General features: G+C 43.7%; 1 protein-coding gene across 1 annotated transcript in view; it reads right to left on the minus strand.

Annotated features, from left to right (window-relative positions):
• The window catches only part of LOC309608120 (protegrin-5-like), a 111,574-nt gene that overhangs the window by 89,252 nt on the left and 1,290 nt on the right, over positions 1-21,032 (minus strand). Inside the window, exons 4-5 of the mRNA XM_082347516.1 lie at positions 18,403-20,427; positions 3,914-4,042 (exon numbers count right to left, since the gene is read on the minus strand). Of these exons, the coding sequence (XP_082203642.1) occupies positions 20,365-20,427 (63 nt within the window). The 3' untranslated portion in view covers positions 3,914-4,042; positions 18,403-20,364. The remainder of the gene's footprint in view (positions 1-3,913; positions 4,043-18,402; positions 20,428-21,032) is intronic.

Genomic DNA, 21,032 nt, shown 5'->3' on the forward strand with positions numbered 1-21,032 from the left:
AGCTAGAGAAAGCCCACGGGCAGCAACGAAGACCCATTGCAGCCAAAAATAAATAAATAAATAAATTTATTAAAAAAAAAAAAAAGACAACTATGTACTGAACATCTGGCCAGCTTAATAAAGGTCACTGGGTGCGTGCGCGCGCGCGCGCACACACACACACACACACACACACTCACACACAGATTTCTCTGCTTGAGAAAAGGGATTTATAAGATCCCTATCACTGTATGTATTTTGACATTGCCTTTTGTAAAGCAGTCCAACCTCTCACTCAATGTGTAGGGCAATATTTGAATATATAAAATGGTTGGCAGCGAGGATGGCAAGTAGTGGTTCCTGAGAATGGCATTTCCAGATAAATGAAGTTTAACCTTAATCTATGGAAAACTTTTTAAGGAACATATTTACATTTTATGAAATTACATTGCAAGATTATCACTGTAAGAATGATATTACAGTCTTTATTTCAGAGAAAGAACACTGAGGCCCAGAGAACTTTCCCAAATGACAAGAAAACAACCTGACTGGAAAACAGTCCTTCACGGTTCCAGAGCCCTTATTCTCTTCACTGCAAGCTGTTTTTTCTTCCGTCATGCACCAGTTTTCTCTCACCTCTTTATTTCTTCCAAGTCTCAGCAGCCTTGCTTCAACTTTCTGCATACTAGAACCATACCACATGCTTTCTCATCAGGTCTCTTCTTATTAGAATAGGTATATTCAGGGACATTTTCTCTCATTAGTTATGCCTAAAAGGTGGTGTTGCCCTCAAGTCTCATGGTAGTCACCAAATTACTTACTTCTATTGAATTCAAGCAATATTTAATCCGTTACCATCTGCTGCAACCTCTGGGTTGTCTGTGTCACTACTGCCTTGTCCTAGATTTTTAACTACTAAGCTCCTTCAGTCTGTGGAATTGAGGGACATGTGTACATCATTCTCAGCTGTCTTTGATCACCCTGAATGCCTATTTTCTGACTTGCTTCCTCCTACTCTCAGGTCTATTTCAGTCTTCTATCTAGCCCACCTTCTAAGTGGTTTTTCACACCCTAGGAGTTGGTGATGTATACTCCAGGTTCTACCGCTAAACTAATTAAGCTTCTGTCACATCAAAGACCACAGCTGGGGGGCTGAGGTGGTGGACTGAGCCACAAGGTTACCAAGCCAGAGCTTCTAGGCAGTCTTGCTTCAGAGCTAGATTCTAAAATAGATTTAAAATCCAATACACAGAAGTGGCAAAAGGAGTAAAGAATAATAATGATGCTGAATTGAGAGTGGGAAACTAGGTATAAATACAGAAATCACTGGGTGTGTGGGTTTGGGGAGGGCTGTCAAATACACACCCTGACAGCCCAGGCAGTCAGGCTTTGTATAGTGTAGGAGGGAAGACATGTGTCTAGACAACAAGCTGGGACCCACAATTAGGCAGCCAAGACCTATGGGGGGAATGGCGTGGGGGCCCTCTCAGGCTTTCCATGACCAGCTTCTTCTGGCATATTCTGGTCCTCATATTCTTTTTTTTTTTTTTAACATCTTTATTGGAGTATAATTGCTTTACAATGGTGTGTTAGTTTCTGCTTTATAACAAAGTGAATCAGCTATAGGTATACATATATCCCCATATCCCCTCCCTCTTGCGTCTCCCTCCCACCCTCCCTATCCCACCCCTCTAGGTGGTCACAAAGCACCGAGCTGATCTCCCTGTGCTATGCGGCTGCTTCCCACTAGCTATCTATTTTACATTTGGTAGTGTATATATGTCCATGCCCACTCTCTCACCCTGTCACATCTTACCCCTCCCCCTCCCCATATCCTCAAGTCCATTCTCTAGTAGGTCTGTGTCTTTATTCCCGTCTTGCCACTAGGTTCTTCATGACCTTTTTTTTTTTCCCTTAGATTCCATATATATGTGTTAGCATACTGTATTTGTTTTTCTCTTTCTGACTTACTTCACTCTGTATGACAGACTCTAACTCCATCCACCTCACTACAAATACCTCCATTTCGTTTCTTTTTATGGCTGAGCAATATTCCATTGTATATATGTGCCACATCTTCTTTATCCATTCATCCGATGATGGCTGGTCCTCATATTCTTAATAATCTTTCCCCTATTCTTCTTACATCAGGTCTCACACTTTCTCTTGCTCACACCTTGTGTCTTTCATGTTCCAGCAACTTCTCCATTTCTTTCTTGCTTTCTCTTCCCCCTCTACTTCCCTCACTTAAGCATAAGACTGGCTCAGCTAGAAGGAAAGCCAGGATTTTTGCGCAATGGATGTGTTAAGAACCCAACCTGTAGAACCAAATGCCACAAATCCAAATCCCAGCTCCATTACTTTATAAAATATGTAACCTTGGGTAACTTACATAACCTCTCTGTGTCTTAGTTTCTACATCTATAAAATGGGTTTGATAATGACATCTACTTTCAGGATTGTGCTTAGATTAATGCCTGACATGAAGTAAATATTTATTATTGCTATTTATTATAATTAAGCAACATAATGTTTTATATTTAAGTGAGAACTGACTTTAAAGATAAATAATTTTTAGTTCTCAAAAAGTAATCAAACACTCCAGCCAAGGCAATAAGGCAAGAAAAGGAAATAAGAGCATAGACATTTGGTAAGGAAGAAACAGAACTGTCCCTATTTGCAGATAACATGGTTGTCTTTGTAGAAAATCCAAAATAATCTACAAAATAGATCACAGAATTAATAAATGAGTCCATGAGGGCCACAAGATACAAGATGAACACACGAAAGTCAATCACATTCCTATATACTAGCAATGACCACATGGAAACAAATTAAAAACATAATGCCATTTGCAATCACTTCAAAAAAAATGAGATAGCTAAAACATAAATCTAACAAAATTTGTACAGAGTCTTTATGGTGATGAAAGAAAGCAAAGATCTAACTAAATGGGGAGACACACCATGTTCATGGTTTGCAAGACTTGACACAGTGAAGATGTCAATTCTCCCCAAAATGATCTATAGATTTAAAACAATTCCTATCAAAATCCCAAGAAGATTTTTTGTAGATACAGACAAGCTTATTCTACAGTTTATATGATAAGGCAAAGGAAGCAGAAGAACAAAGTGAGAGAGTCACTATACCTGATATTAAAATTATTACTTACTATTTGGTCACTACAATAACCAAAACAGCATAATATTGGTGGAAGAATAGACACAAATCAATGAAAGAGTACTGAGAACCCAGAAAGAAGCCAACATGAATACATCAAATTGATTTTTGATGAAGGTGCAAAAGCAATTCAATAGAGGAAGAAGAGTCTTTTCAACAAATTGTGCTGGAACAACTGGACATCCATGGGTAAAAAAATTAACATCAACCTAAAACCTCATACTTTATACAAAAAATTATTCAAAATGGATATTAGATTTAAATGTAAAACTATAAAACTTTTAGAAGAAAATATAAGAGAATACCTTCAAGACCTAGGGCCAGGCAGAGTTCTTAGTCATGACACCAAAACCATGATCCATAAAGAAAAAATAAATAAACTGGACTTCATCAAAATTAAAACTTTTGTACCACAAAAGACTTCCACTCCTCTTCCAGAAAACAGAAGCAGGGGGAACCCTTCCTAACTCATCTATGAGGCCAGCATTACCCTAATACCAGAAAAGACATTAGAATACCTCAAACCAGACAAAGACATTAAAAAGGAAAACCACAGATCAGTATATCTCATGAACACAGACACAAAAACCCCCAACAAAATACAAGCAAATCAAACCCAAAAATGTATAAGAAGAACTATACATCACAACCAGGGGAGACTTATTATAGGTTTGCAAAGCTGGTTCAACACTTCAAAAGCAATCAATGTAATCCACCTTAAAAACAGGCTAAAGAAGCAAAATCAGGGACTTACCTGGCGGTCCAGCGGTTAAGACTCTACGCTTCCACTGCAGGAGGCACGGGGTCCAGCGGTTAAGACTCTATGCTTCCACTGCAGGAGGCACGGGTTCGATCCCTGGTCAAGGAACTAAGATCCCACATGCTGTGCGGTGCAGCCAAAGGAAAAAAAAAACAGGAGGGTTTGGCTGGTGAAGCAAGGATTTTTTTAGAGGGGTGAAACTATTCTGTATAATACTGTAATGGTGGATACGTGGCACTACGCACTTATCAAAACCCCAGAACCTTACAGCACAAAGTATAAACCTTAGTGTGTGTAAATTTTAAAAATTCATTTAGGAGGTCAGGGAATCCCAGAATGGAATGCAGAATGTGAAAAAAATGTATTACAAATATATGAAATAACCTCCCTAAAGGTGGTGGAGAAAAAAGGAGCTAATCTAAGTAGCTTACTTTGGAAATGAGTGGAGTCTGTAGACAAAAGGGACTATATATAAATAAGTACTATATGCTAATTGATAAAGTTGTTTTCCACAGGGGCACAGGTAAACAATTCTGAAGTCACTATACTTATAAACTAGAATTGAAAAATTAAGTGAATGGACGGTGAATAGTGGAAGTCAGGTTTCTCACTGTTGGTGGGAGGTTATAAATAAGCAAGGTGAGGAGGCTAGAATGATCCATGTGGTAATGGATTTGAGTTGGAGGCATCAGAACAAACTCACGTTTAGCTTAATATAATTACATAAAGAAATATTTATAAACGAGTATATACAGAGATTAGTATACACAATCACATTTCTTTGCTCTGTCAGCTGAGAGGGCCTGGAAGCAATGACACTCCAGTAGCAAAGGGCACACCTAGCATACAGATCTTGGTTTCTAGTATCATTCTCCAATGCAAAGAGCAACGGCTGATCTGAGGACTGGAGCAGGACATAAACAAAATGAGCCTGGAGCATACTGTAGAGCCAGAAAGTAAGGAAGTACTTAAAAAAGGCAAAAAACCACAATAATGGGAGTATGTCAAAGGGACACAAGAACCAACTAAAGAGCTCCTGAAACAATATGAGCAACAAAATAAAGAAAGTGATACTAGGTTATAACCCAAAGTATAAAATACATATCCATGACTCATACTGATATAAATAAATGATCAAATAAATAAATGGAGGAGAATAGACAAGTTTCCCATGCAGAACAATTCCAAACAATTTATGTAGTTACTCGACCCTCAAAGAGGTGGAGTGTAACTACCCACGCTTCAAGTGGGCTCTGCATAGTGACTTCTTTCCAGAGTATAAGGTATTGGGAAGGCAGGGTAGTAACTTTACAGTGTAGAAACCTGACAACCCTCCTTCTGCCAAATGATCAAGGTTAACATTAACAGTGGTAAGTAATGCTTATACTATCTACCATTGGCATGATGTGATAAGAATAGTATTTCACCTCTGTGGTGTTCCTCCCAGAAAACCGTATCTCAGCCTAATCAGAAAAAACGTCAATATCTCAAGTCTCACCCATACCTGATTTCAATGATAAATAGATGAGAATTTGGACTTGGAATATGCTGGAATGGGTTAAAACTTTTGGGGCTGTTGGCTTGGGGTAAATGTATTTTGCATACTAGAAGGATGTGAATGGGGGGGCGAGGATGGAATGTTATGGACTGAACTGCATCCCCCCAAAATTCATAGGTTGAAGTCTAACCCTCAATGTGACTCCATTTGAAGACAGGGCCTTTCGGGAGATAATTAAAGTTAAATTAGGTCATAAAGTTATGGTGTCCTTATAAACAGAGGAAGAGACGCCAGGAATGTGCATTTGAACAGAGGAAAGGCCATGTGAGGACACACAGTGAGAAGGCAGCTGTCTACAAGCCAGGAAGAAAGTTCTCACTAGAAACCAACCCTGCTGGCACCTTAATCTTGGACTTCCAGCCTCCAAAACTATGAGAAAATAAATGTCTGTTGTTTAAGTCACCCAATCTGTGATATTCAGGTATGACAGCTGAAGAATACTAAAACAGTATCTCTTACTCAAAGTGATGCCTAAAAAAAATGAGGATTTGTACCCACTTTCTCTGGTTACAGGAACCCTGGATGTTTATTTTTGTAATAAAAAATGTCCCAAATGTAAAAAAAAAAAAAAAAAAAATTGGACAAATCCCAATTAAGGGACAATCTACAAAATATCTGCCCAAAACACCTCCTTGGAGACATGACAACCAATGTAGTATGATAGCCTGAATGCGATATTGGAACAGAAAGAGGACATTAGGTAAAAACTAAGGAAATCTGAATAAAGTATGGACTTTAGTTAATAATAACATAAAAACTGGTTTATTAATTGTGACAAGAATACCATACTAATGTAAGATGTTAATAACAGGGAAAACTAGATGTGGGATATATGGGAATTCTTTTTATATACTATCCTTGCAATTTTTCTGTAAATCTGAAACTATTTTAAAATTAAATTTTTATTTTAAAAAACCTTAAAAAATAGTGTCATTCCAATACACTAACATCAAAAAAAACATGAAATACTGAGAGATAAATTTAACAAAATATGTGCCAGACATGTACATCAAAAACTGTAAGATTCCTAAGATAAAGATCTATATAAGTGAAGATATACTGTGTTGATGGACCAGAAGACTCAATAATGTTAAGATGTTAGTTCTCCCACATACTGATGTAAAAATTCAAAGCCATTCTAATCAAAATCTCATTGTAGGGCTTCCCTGGTGGCGCAGTGGTTAAGAATCCGCCTGCCAATGCAGGGCACACAGGTTCGAGCCCTGGTCCGGGAAGATCCCACATGCCGCGGAGCAACTAAGCCTTTGCACCACAACTACTGAGCCTGCGCTCTAGAGCCCGTGAGCCACAACTACTGAGCCCACGTGCCACAACTACTGAAGCCCGCATGCCTAGAGCCCATGCTCCCCAACAAGGGAAGACACCGCGATGAGAAGCCCGCACACCGCAACAAAGAGTAGCCCCTGCTTGTCGCAACTAGAGAAAGCCCGCGCGCAGCAACGAAGACCCAGCACAGCCAAAAATAAATAAATAAATTTATATTAAAAAAATAATCTCATTGTAGATACTGATAAGCTGATTCTAATATTTAAATGAAAATGCAAAGGACCTAGGTTATACAACGCAATCTCAATAAAGTGTTGGGGAGGTGGTAGAAATAAGGCAGTTACTTCCCTGTTAGAAAGTGATTTGCTCCCAAGTCACTCCCATCTCTGACAATCAAGGTTGGTATCTGTGGTCCTAGGGCCTGGAAACTGACCATTCCTAATGCAAAATCCCCTGAGGAAAATACCAACGATGTAGCTGCTGTTTTCTGTCCTGTATCCTTTCACGAAGCTACCTAGATTTAATGCAGAGTTAAAATGCATTGTGTACCATTAATTTGATTGTCAATCCAAAACCTAAGACCATTGTTTGTGGCTGTGCATTGTTTTAACAGCTACAGGCTAACACTTAGTCATGTCTTTCCCTTAACTATTTTGTTTTAACTGTCTTCATCATAATTACCAGGTGTCATTATTTCCTATTTCTATGCATTATTTCCCAAAGACTACTGGCTCCTTGAGAATAAGGACAGTGTACTTACATTCTGTTTGGCTAGTTCACAGAATTTTACACAGTCCTGTACCCAAGAATCAATAAATTACACTTTTGGTGTAGAAAAGAAGATGGGATCAGGGGAGCAAGGGTGGGATGAAGCATCAGAACAGGACGGTGAATTCTCCAAGTTCTTTTATCATTGAATAGTTTTCTAGGACGAAAAAAAGTCAAGAAGGCATCACAGAAAACTCATGGTTTTGAGAGTCAGAGCAATCTGAGTTCAATTTAGGTGCTCATGTGTGATTATAAGAAAGTCACGGGGCTTCCCTGGTGGCGCAGTGGTTGAGAGTCTGCCTGTTAATGCAGGGGACACGGGTTCGAGCCCTGGTCTGGGAGGATCCCACAGGCCGCGGAGCAACTAGGCCCGTGAGCCACAACTACTGAGCCTGTGCTCCGCAACAAGAGAGGCCACGATAGTGAGAGGCCCGCGCACCGCGATGAGGAGTGGCCCCCGCTTGCCGCAACTAGAGAAAAGCCCTAGCACAGAAACGAAGACCCAACATAGCAATCAATCAATCCATCAATCGAATCTTTAAAAAAAAAAAAAAAAAAAGTCACGAAATCCCTCTGAACCAGATGTCTCCCAAAGGAGGACTCTCTTTACCTCATAAAGTTGTTTTAAGGATAAACACAGGACTGAAATTATGGATGAAACAGTATGATGTCTTAAATTTGCTTTAAAATAATCCAGTAAGGTTGGAGATGAAACAAAACTGGCCATGAGTTGATAGTTACTGAAGTAGGTTGATGGATACATGAGGGTTCATTAACTCTTTTCTTCTACTTTTAGACATGCTTGAAAATTTCAATAATAGTTAAAAAGAAATCCAGTGTATAAGACCAGACTATGAGATACTATTAAGGTAATATAATTATTTGTGTGAACTCTGATGAAGGGAACTTTAATAGTGCATTTTAGGACTTTAATAACCCCACGTTTTTATTAAAAGTTACCCTTGTGTTTTAGAATGCCCTAAATTCTTTATATTAAACTTAGTTATGTTTTTCTATAAGCTCAAAAAGTTAAAAAAAAACTAAATGCAGAAATCATTATAAAGTGCCTAGCACAACGGCAAACACAGGCATGAATGCTGATCTGATGAATGTTGATGGCCACCTCAACGTTCATCTCTGCCTCCCTCCCCAAGAAAGAGAGACGCACTGAATCTCTGAGAAATAAGCTAGCATTTCAGAGAAGAGAAAGGTGGCCCCAACTCACCAGATATCTAGGCTTCTCCTCTTTACCGAGTCTGGCAGAGTTCTTAAAAGACAGAACTGGGGAAAGAAATAGTAGCCTTGAGAACCCAGGCCTATCAGGATTATTCCTGAGAACCCTTCCGAGTCTCAGCTGTGGCCACTTGTGCCTTCTCACCTGAACCAGACGTCTCAGCCCCTCCTTATCCCATCCAGGACCTCAGCTCCTCTCACCTCTCGCCTTAACGCTTGAGTTAACCTCCAAGGTCTACACCCCTTCCCTGTTTACTTATGTTTTTAGAGAAATACTGATCTTAATTACATATAATAAGGTAAATTCTAAGCACCCATCATCTTTCCACCCTAAAAATCAGCAAAACTGTTCCGACAAGGCATAGTTTTTTTCCCCATACTTGTTACATGGCTCCAGTTACCCCCCCAAGAAAAAAAGTTTATGAAAATTTTAAACACAGAAATATAAATGTGATTTAAGAAAAATGAATTTTTAAAATTTCAAAGTTTTTCCTTACTTTATACAAGAGCACTAGTAAAGAGTAGAAGGTATTAAAGACCACTACAACAGCATTTCTAAAATGCAGCTTGCCTTACTCCCCTTAAAAACAAATTACCTTGGTGGCGCAGTGGTTAAGAATCCACCTGCCAATGCAGGGGACACGGGTTCAAGCTCTGGTCCGGGAAGATCCCACATGCCGTGGAGCAACTAAGCCCGTGCGCCACAACTACTGAGCCTGTGTGCCACAACTACTGAGCCTGCGTGCCACAACTACTGAAGCCCACATGCCTAGAGCCTGTGCTCTGCAGCAAGAAAAGCCACTGCAATGAGAAGCCCGTGCACCGCAATGAAGAGTAGCCCCTGCTAGCTGAAGAGAAGCCCCCGCTCGCCGCAACTAGAGAAGCCTGCACACAGCAACAAAGACCCAACGCAGCCAAAAATAAATAAATAAATAAATTTATTTATTTAAAAACAAACAAACAAATTACCATGGAATTTTAAAAGGCAAGGCTTTAACATCTTGGGTGCCTGAAACTAACACAAGATTGTAAACCAACTATACTCCAATAAAAAAGAAAAAAAAACCACCACCACCACACACACACACACACAAAACCATCTTGGGTGGAAGCTTAAGCTTTCCCTGCCATCTCTTCAATGAGAGGAAACAAAAAGAACATGCTTCTGATCCCTGCGGAACGCAGTGCATCACTAGAGGAGGGTCTTAGTTGTAGCCCTAAGCTTCCTCCTTGACACCCCTCACATCAGTGAGAAAGAGAGGGAGATACTGATAAGGCATACCTGTCTACAAGATATATGGAAGCTTATAATTTGACCCACTCCTTCTTGGGCTCCTCAGAGGGTTACAGAGTGGTTAGTTGGAGGGATTTAGCCAAGGGTGGCCTTGTTCTCGGTATTGAAAAAAAAAAAAGGTCCTCAAAGTGATGATGATGTCAGCTCTGTTGAAATAATCACCATCTGGGGAAACACTCTAAATGGACCCCAACAGCAACCCTGGCTTCTGTACTAAGCTGAGGAGAATGTGTCAGATGATTCAAGAAAGACATTTACACAATACAGCCTCCTACATGCCTTAGAAAACCATCATTCTGTCCCATAAAATGTCCCAAATCTACACGTTCATCCAGAACTGCACATCCCTGTGAAAAATGAAGCAGTTTAAAATTAAAAAATAAAATTATAGTGTTGTTTGATAAGGATCTTGGGCAATTTTTCAAGTCACAACCGTAGTTAGCACTGTGGTTTGAGTGACTTAGCTACTGTTTTTCTGACATGGCCTTCCTATAAGCAACCAGGTTCCTGAAGATAAATGCAAGAGGGGAAAAAAAAATCCAGTAATCTTACTATTGCAAGTTCTAAAGTTTTAGAAGAAAAAAATGAGTACCACATTTGACCACTCCCAGTGGCTAGATCTGAGTGGCACACAAGGAGGTGGCTTCTCAGTCTGCTCAGAGCCTCCCCCTGCCACAGACAGGGTGGCTCTGATCCCACTAAGCAGGTGGGAAAACTGAGGTACACAGAGTAGCCTCACACAGCTGAGCCGAGCCTCACACAGTTGAGGATCCCTCAACTGACTCTTAGGAGTCATCCTCTCTCCCCATCATGAGACCATTGAGCGGCAAGAGGTGTTGGATGACAGGCACAGTCCAGGACTTCACCAGCAGGTGCCTCTGTCCATGTTGGACACTCTGCACAGCATTCAAGGAAGTCAAAGATCCTTTCTAGCTCAGTGTACTAAAAAACATCTTTGCCATTCATGACAACAGGGAAAATCATTCTCCTTTTAAAGTTCAACTTGGTGGTTACTGTCTCTACTTTCTTCAATTTTACTGTCCTTCAATTGAACTGGACCTGGCACATTGGGCAGAGGTAGAGCCCATCCTCAAAGAGTGGACGGAAGGAGACAGAGATGCCCCTACCACAGGACAAAGAGCTAAGTGCTGGACCAGGGGTTGGCAAACTATGCACAGAACAAATCTGGTCTACTGCCTGTTTTTATACCATTCATGAGCTAAGAAGAGTGTTTATATTTTTAAACGGTTGAAAAAGTAAAAAACAGAATATTATCACATGGCACATGAAAATCATACGTAATTCAAATTTCAATGTCCACAAATAAAGTTTTATTGGAACATAGCAATGTCCATTCATTTACCTATTTGGCTGCTTTTATACAACAGCAGAGTTGAGTAGTTGCTACAGCAACCATGAAGCCCACAAGGCTTAAAATATTTACCACCTGGCCCTTTACATAAAAAGTTTGCCAAGCCCTATTCTAGACTGCACTTGTTTGTTATATCCAAAGTTATTTGCTTTGGACTCTGGTCTTCTCCCCTGAGGTCTTTGCCATTATTGTAGCAATCTGACTTTTGGCATTCAGATGGTGGGCAGTTGTCAGAAATGGCAGCTGTGTGTCTTCAGGTCCTGTTTTCCTTTTTTTTAATTCCATGTTTCACTGCCTGCACAACCCACCTTCAGTTTACCTGCTAGTCAGTTGTTGGGTTGGAGGCCAATCAGCTTGAAGCCCCTATGGGCCCATTCCAACATGGACTCTGGCTGATCTCCAGCTCTTCAGGACTGCTGAGAAGGGCTTGCCAATTCATACCCTGGTTTTCTCCAAGGCCTGGTACATGGCCTTCCTATAAGCAACCAGGTTCCTGAAGGTGGCCAGGTTAAAGTACTGGCTGAGCAGTCTCAGGGCCACCTGCTTGCTCAGAGACACCTCAGAGAACTCACCATCACCAAAACACTGGACCCATCTCAGGCCAGAAATGACCTAGGGCTTGAAGGCAGCCTTCCAGAACACCACCATGACAAGCCACCAGGGAAAACCCTTGTGTTTTCCCAGATGAAGACCTGTCCTGATCCCTCACTGCCCTTAAGTCTCTGTCCTCTGCAACTTCCTTCAGGGTCTCTAAGCTCTCCTATGGGATATCCTGGGCACAGGGAATTGCTTCTTTGGGGTGCCACATCTTCCATTAGGTCTGGGGTATGGTAGGGGCTAGCAGGGGACTACCATACCAGGCCTGCCCTAGATACTGCCCATTGCCTCAGGGACTTGGTAGTTGAAGACTTGACAGGAAAGACATCCACAGGACTCCTATCTGCCAGACTTGAGCGGGGCACTGGGGAGGAACTATGCCTCTCCCAGTTGGAGACACAGTCACTATTTCAGGTTTGACAGCTAGGCTTTCAGATGGAATCCTGGTTCCAGAAAAGAGTTTTGGCATCACTGGAGTGTCAGAGCCAATCCCATCTTCCCCTTCAAGTCAGCGCCCATCCGCTCCTGACTATAACTTAAGAGGTCTAGACACCTCCCTCTTAGACAGTCATAAACTTGATCTGCAGCTGCCACTGGTCTCTGGGGTGCCAGTGGTCTCTAGGACTAGGGCAAGGGAGCATCTTTGGCAATGGAGTACCGGTTGCTATAGGCCCTATGGGTGATGCGGAACTCTTTTCTTCCCACTGGTATTCTCCCCTCTGCTGAACTGTGTAGTGTCTCCTTTCATTGACTCCTTAAGTCCAGGGGTTCAACTCTGGCCACTTCAAAAGAGTAAAGGTTGGCCCTGCTGAGAACTTGGCTCAAGCATAGCTTCCCAGCCAGATGCTAGGCATTCAATGCCTTGGCTTCCAAACTTCTCTGGCACTGATACCAAAATTACATTTACTTGGATCCCGGTATCAGGGGTCCCCAAGATCACCATCCCTCCCCCATTCAGTGACTCACTAGAAGGACTCTAAGGATTCAACACAGTTGTACTCACTGTTAGGGTTTATAACAGCAAAAAGATATGCAACAGGATTAGCAAGGGAAACTGACACAGGCAGAGTCTGGAGAAATCCAGGCACATGCTTCCTCATGCTCTCTCCCTCCCATAAGGGGACAAAGTGAGTTTCCAACAGTGAAAAATTCAGTAACATATGTGCAGAGTTTCTACTCAGGGAAGGCCACTAAAGCCTCAGATGCCCAAGGTTTTTATTGGAGGTTAGTCATGTAGGCACCCTCTGCTGAGAAGGTATAAAAATTCCAGACTCCCAGAAGGAAGGTAGGTGTCAAGGTACAATGAACTATACCTGTTAGTTAGGGAATAGGTCAAGTGACAAGTTCCCAGATGCCAGCAAAGGGCCAACCTTGCAAGCAGGCCTTCTAAATATAGCAGCCTCAATCCTACACTGTTAAATCTTTCCACACATTCTCTTAGCCCTTGTACCACCTGCTGGACACAGCTCACTGACTCACCTGTTAGTCTATCAAGGGAAGCTCTGAGCATCCACCACACAGGCTATAGCTATGGAGCCCACAGGCTGCTGCTTTTGCTACAAGGAAGTATCATGGGCCTGATCAGGGAGCGGGACCCACCTCCTCCAGCCCCACTTCCACAAGCACCAGCCCCTGCCCTCCATACCTGGAAAATCACAAATGGGAATAACATACATTAATGGGGGATCCCCAAAGTCCCCCAAAACTTGAGACCCTCAGCCCCACAATATACACACCTGCCTTGGTGTGAGTGCCAGAGAGGGAAAGGCCCCTACTGGAGCCACACAGCAGCCAGAGGCTCCCCTCCATCAGCAGTGCCCAGCTACAAAGCCACCTGAGCACTGCGTGCTCCCGCCAGCTACCTCACTCAGGACCATTTGGCACAGCCTCCCTCCCTTCTTCCCATCACACTTTGGCCTTTGTCAGCCATCTTAAAGGAACAGGAGAGGAGGAGACGGGAGGGGAAGAGATCAGGTCCTCAGCTAGTAGCCCAAGGTCTGGATTATCAGGTTGCTACTAGCACCAAACAGCTCAGCCACTTTGGATAAGCCCCACGATTAGCATACTATTTCTTTTAAGGCAGAGACTTCAACAACCCCCACTACTCTCACGTCTCCAACTCTTCATGGAAGCGGCAGGTAATACCATGGCCATGACGGAACAGTACCTGGGCTTCTATTCTCAAACCCTGTGCAGGGCATGCAATGCCCAGCTTCTGGCTCTGCTGGTCTAGGTTCCAGCTGTAGTCAATTCCCTGTGCTCTAAGGAGTTTCTACAATACTGAGTTTTGAACCAAGTCCCATCAGTTAGGTAGAGCCCCAGGCCCTACACTGTCTTCTGGGAAGCTGTCTATCTTCCATTCCAGTATCTGTAAGGCATATGACCCCATCAGAAGTTTGCATTATCTGTCTCCCCACAAACCTGAGTCAAAGACCTCCAGCAACATGGCCCAGAGAAAGGCAAGCAGTGTTAGGGAACTGCTGTTACAGAACCTGAAGTGCTGCAGACTCCTTGACTAGAGTCTCAGTCCACTGCTGACTACTGCCCCTTTGTGACCACTCAGGTTCTCCTGCTCCAGTAAGCCTTCCTGACTCATACTCCAATGCCACAGGCAGAGGTGTAACTCCCTCTTATGTCCAACCTGGGTCTCTTCTCAATCACACCACACTACATGTTTACGTTTAAGTTTCTCCATTTATCTCCCTTCTAGAATGTGAGTTTATTCAGGAGATCATAATAGGATATGCAGGTAGATGAAGAGTCATACCATGCTTCTGGACAAGGTGAATTATACTGCAAGCCAATCAATTCCTTCCAAATTAAATAAACTCAATGCAACACCAGTCAGAATCACAACAGAGAATTATTATGGCTCTAGACAAGATAATTCTAAAATTCCTTTAAAGAAAATATACAAGAATAGTCAAGAAAATTATGAAAATAAAGACTAAGAAGACTTGTCTTCTAAAATATGACAACACACTGTCAAGCCATAGTAAATAAAAGTGCTTTAGCAGTAGTACAGCAATAGATAGAGTAATGAAACAGAATAGAAAGAAGGGGATGCATACGTTGAACTCTTTTCAATATGACTATTTATTTATTTATTTATTTAGGCCGCATCACGTGGCATGCAGGATCTTCGTTCCCCAACCAGGGATCAAATCCATTACCCCTGCAGTGGAAGCACAGAGTCTTAACCACTGGACCGCCAGGGAAGTTCTTCAATATGACTTTTTAGGAGAGAGGAAGTTGAAGGGAAACTCTGACCCTGAGACTATGCCAATTTGTCCTCACCAATCTATAAAAGCTGGAACAGAAAAAAGAAAGTCCCCAGATATAACTTCATGTTCTTACAGTCTTTTTCTGACTTATCCTATTTTCTCCAGGACTCCCCCAGCTACCTGTCCCTGACAGTGCTTAATACAATTCTTCAGACATTTTTGTAATCCTAGCAATTAGGGTAAATTCCTCGGACTGGATTGTGCTATTCCCAAGTATTGGCTTTCCTTCTCTGCAAACGGGTTACACTTCCCCACCCACTGACATCAGGCACATACAAGTGACTTGCCTCACCAGTGAAATGTGAGTGGAAATGACGTCTCTCTTCTAAACAGCAACTTTAAGAGCCACTGTGTGGTTTCATCTCTCTTGCTCTTCTCCCTCTGTCACAGTGCTCCTTGCCCACATAGGGTCTGCCCTTTCACCCTTGGTCATGGATCTAAAGGACACGAAGTAGAGCCAAAGCTAACCCAAGAGCCAAAGCTAACCCACTAAGGGTTAGATAGGATTCCAGTTAGATTGCTGTTGTTAGACTGCCATTGAGATTTGAGGTCATTTATTACTGCAGCATAACTTATCCTACACAGCTCTTCTTTTAGAACTACCACTAGCAGTAGCTAACACTGATTAAGCATGTACCACTTACCAGGCACCGCGCTAAGTCCACTGCTTCATTAATCTTCATGACAAAGCCATGATGTAAATACTGCTGCTACCTCTATCTCACAAAAGAGGGAGCCAAGAACTGGGAAGTTAGGTCACTGGCTCACAAGACTGTATCACTCCCAAGTGGCAGCGCCAAGCCTAGTATCTAAGTTTCTGGTTTCAGAGCAGCTTCACTTATCACTGCTTCAATAAATGCCTATCGAACCAACGACTGAATGAAAATGCAGAGTGACCAGACATCTAGAATTCACACTGAAGAAGCCAGACTTTTCAGACTGACATGGAGAAAAGGATCACTATCTGACTGATAAGCTAGGTTATGCTCTGGCAACAAGTGACCTCCAAAACTCTAAGTGCCTAAAAGCAATTAAGGTTTTTTCCCCCCTCCCTCATGATACAGGTCAATCACAGGTTGGTCATATCTACAATTCAGATTGCAGAGTAAGAAGGATGGAAGGATGAATGAATGGATGGATGGATGGATGGGTGGGTGGAAGAAAGGGCAATCTAATCATAGTATGTGGCAAATATGGCATCTCAACTCAGTGAGGAAACAGTGCCTCTTTAATAATTGGTGGGAGCAAACTACCATCTACACGGCAGTTCAGTATCTATTAAAAGTGTAAACATGTCTTCTAAAACCATTAGAATCTTCTTCACCTTGGTAGAAAAGAAAACATGAGTCTCAGGAGACATTTGGTTGTGAGAGATGCATCCTCCTCCAATCTCATGCTCTCAAATCACCATCATGTCCTTACTTTTCTCTCTACAGCACAACCCACCCCAGGAAGGCTCATGGTGGCTAGGGAAAAGGGGCTGAAAAAGCCATTCTGCAGGAACCTCCAACAGAAACATGCAATGTGGTAGATACAGACCCCTCAGACAAGACAGGGTAAGAATGCCCTCCAGACACATCAGCTCCTCTAGGAAGCCTTCCCCAAGAGGCTAGGAAGGCTCTACCAGATGCAAAAATATCCCTTCTCACAGGGCAGTGCTATCCAAGAGCAATATGAGAGCTACAGTGCCAACCAAATATGTAATTTAAAATTTCCTGGACTTCCCTGGCAGTCCAGTGGGTAAGACTCCGTGCTTCCGCTGCACGGAGCATGGGTTTGATCCCTGGTCGGGGACCTAAGATTCCGCATTGCCCCGCCGTGCAGCCAAAAAAAAAAAAAAAAAAGTGAAATTCGGGACTTCCCTAGTGGCACAGTGGTTAAGAATCCACCTGCCAGTGCAGGGTACACGGGTTTGATCCCTGGTCCGGGAAGATCTCACATGCCGCGGAGTAACTAAGCCCGTGCGCCACAACTACCGAGCCTGCACTCTAGGGTCCATGAACCACAACTACTGAGCACGCGCGCCTAGAGCCCGTGCTCCGCAACAAGAAAAGCCACCGCAATGAGAAGCCCGCGCACCGCAATGAAGAGTAACACCCACTCTCCGCAACTAGAGAAAGCCCCGGCGCGCAGCAGCGAAGACCCAACGGCAGCCAAAAATAAATAAATAAATAAATCTTTTAAAAAATAAAAAGTGAAGTTACCTTTAATAACATTTAACCCAACATATCTAAGATATTATCATTTCAATCAATATTTTATACTTTTTTCCCAGCCATCTCTCTCTTTCTAAAAAATATTTATTTATTTACTTATTTAGGCTGCGCCAGGTCTTAGTTGGAGCACGCGGGATCTTGGTTGCAGCACGCGGGATCTTGGTTGCGGCATCTTTAGTCGCGGCATGCAGACTTCTTAGTCACCGCATGCATGTGGGATCTAGTTCCCCGACCAAGGATCCAACCCGGGTCCCCTGCATTGGGAACGGAGTCTTACCCACTGGACCACCAGGGAAATCCCCCCAACCATCTCTTGGAAATCAGGTGTGTATTTGACACTTACAGCACATCTCAAAAAGACGTTAAATTTTCAAGGATTAAAGGGAAGTGTAGTCTTAGCAAAACAATAACCTTGTATCTGATGGAAAAATGTTTTAGACTTCTTTATTATTCAGTTAGATATTAATTAACAGGAAGTAAAATTAAGAATGCAGTTCCTCAGTAGCATTCGCCACACCTCAAGCGTTCAATAGTCACTGGCAGCCAAAGGCTGCCGGAGTGGACAGCGCAAATGGGACCCCCGCGGCGGAAGTCGAGGCGGGGAGATTTGGAGAAGTAGTTGCAAACCACGAGGACAGGGTACTGGACACCACAGGAGGAAACCCCGCCCCACCCACAAGGAAGACGAGCAGTCGGGAAGTGTGATCTGCACAGCCCACAGCGCGCACCCTCCACCTCCACACCTCCTGAAGGACCAGCCTCAGCCTCGGATACCGCCCACGCCAGCCCGGCGCCTGAGGTCGGAGCGCCGGAGGGAGGGGGGGTGCGGTCACCCTCTTCTCGCCCTGGCACTTCGCCAGCTCGCCCGACTCACCGTCCGCTGCCAAGCCGGAATTGCTCCTGCGAGGTCCACATCTGCGCCTGGGTAGGCGAAGCGGCAGCAACAGCGACACTAACCTAGGCGTCCACTCGCTAAAAGCTCTCACAGCCCGCCCCTGGCCACGGGCGGTGCAAAGGGAAGGACGTGCGTCTGCAGGAAGTGCGTCACGGCGCAGCGCGTGGCCTGCCGGGAAGCGTAGTTTCGGACCAGAGCGCGACCCTCGCGGTTCGGAGAAAGACTGTATTACCGCGTTGACCTGCTGATTTCTCCTCCGGCACGTTTTCTGTTTTTACCACTGGTACCCATAAGCAAAACGTAGTCTTCTTTCCATGCTTTTGAACATTCTATAAATAGCCTTATAACGTATCTACTAGCTCATTTTGCAGTTTCTTTAATGATATACGGTAATCCGTTCATTTTTGTTCACAGCTGTATGGGCTTCCCTGGTGGCGCAATGGTTGAGAATCTGCCAATGCAGGGGACACGGGTTCAAGCCCTGGTCTGGGAAGATCCCACATGCCGCGGGGCAACTGGGCCCGTGAGCCACAACTACTGAGCCTGCGCGTTTGGAGCCTGTGCTCTGCAGTAAGAGAGGCCGCGATAGTGAGAGGCCCGCGCACCGCGATGAGGAGTGGCCCCCCGCTCGCCGCAACTAGAGCAAGCCCTCGCACAGAAATGAAGACCCAACACAGCCAAAATAATAAATTAATTAATAAATTAATTTATAAAAAAAAGAGTTCTATTGTAAAAATAGGCCAATATTCCAATTGGCTATTATCCTGTATGTCTCCTTGCACACCCATGGAGAGTTTCTCTAGGGCAGCGGTTCACAAACTTTTTGCTGCAATAATCCTTTTACACTCTTAAAAAGTACTTTTTTCCTGTTTCATTGAGATATTACTGACATACAGCACTGTATAAGTTTAAGGTGTACAGCATAACGATTTGACTTACATATATTGTGAAATGATTACCACAATGTTTCATTAACATCCATCATCTCTATAGATACGAAAAGAAAAAAAAATGTTTTTTTTACTTGTGATGAGAACTCTTAGGATCTACTCTCTTGACAACTTTCAAATATACCACACAGCAGTGTTAACTATAGTCATCATTACATCCCTGTACTTATGTATCTTATAACTGAAAGTTTGTACTTTTTACAACCTTCGTCCAATCTCCACCCACACTCTGGTAACCACAAATCTGATCCCTCTTTCTATGAGTGTGGTTGCTTTTTGTTTGAATGGCATTGAGAAACGGCCACAGTGATGTGTTCAATGCCAGAGGAAAAGCCATGAGGGGTGGGCTTTTCCAGAGTTACGACTGTCAAGGAGAAGTGAAACGTTATGGGTATTGTAACTGCAGGCTTAGCCCTGAGACTGAACGACTCTGAGCGTTTAACAAATGCCTGGCCCCTCCGGACCGTCACCTCCATGTGAGCAGGGACAGCATCCCCACCAGCACTGCACACAGAGCAGGTCTCCTTAAGTCCCTACTGGGGGTTGGAGGAGGAGGGCAGAGGCGTGTGAAGGGCACGGGAGGGACCCGAGAATGGAGACGCTGTGCTGGACCTCTTGGCCCTGCTGCCTCTCCCCATGCCCGCCTGGAAGGAACAGCTGCCTCACCCATCTCTATGTTAACAGGAGTGATCCTCTCTCTCTCTCTCTCTCTCTCTCTCTCTCTCACACACACACACACACACACACACACACACACACTCACACACACACCCACACCCAAGAGGACTCTCAGAGTTAAGGACTTCTTCCTGGTAAGACGGAGGAGAGGAGATAAGTGAATTTGAATGCGTAGGAAATTGTTTTCAGAAGAATTTATTTTTCAGAGTCCAAAAGTCTGAGCCAGGATAAGCTGATTCTTAGCACTATTCACTGGGCTGAAATATCCCAAAGATATCTTTGATTCTCTGACCAATTCTCTCAGTCTTTTTGCCTATCTTCCCCTGCCTCTCCGGAGCAAGCGAAACACCCAGCGTAATAGCCGCGCACTCTGAATCTGTGAACCAGGAGGAAACAGACTTCTTTTGGGGACTGGCTCAAGATTAAGACAGGACCACACCCCACCTGAACACCCCCATTCCTGGGCCACTGCAGGAAGCTTGGGGCCCCAATTCACTTCCAGTGTGACACTTGGAGCATGTGGTTGAATACCTAAACTCACAGACAGATGAGGAAACTGGGGCCCACAGATGGCAAGGGGTTTCCCAGGATCACAAGCCCATCCCAACAAAGCTGGACTGGAGCAGGGGCTGAAAGCACATTACTCTAGTCAGTGCCTCTCAGAATTCAGCACAGTCAGAATCTCCTGGAGGCCTTGTGAAAATGCAAATGGCTGGGCCCCAGCCCAGAGTCTGATTCAGGAGGTCTGAGTGGGGCCTGGGAATCTGCCTTTCTGTCAGGTTTCCGGGTGGGGACCCCACTTAGAGAACCACTGCTCTAAGGGATGGCAGAGCCCGTCCTGGAGACCTGGGGCTCAGGTGAGGGAGGGACCAGGGTAGGAGGGCCTTTCTCTGCCCTCGAAGGGGCAGCGGGTATTTGGTCCAAAGGATGTTCCACAACCCATCCCATTATCAGTTCCACAACACAGAAGGGGCCACTCAC

Source organism: Balaenoptera borealis, assembly GCF_965194805.1.
Source record: "Balaenoptera borealis genome assembly, chromosome: 12".
NCBI classification, from domain to species: domain Eukaryota; kingdom Metazoa; phylum Chordata; class Mammalia; order Artiodactyla; family Balaenopteridae; genus Balaenoptera; species Balaenoptera borealis.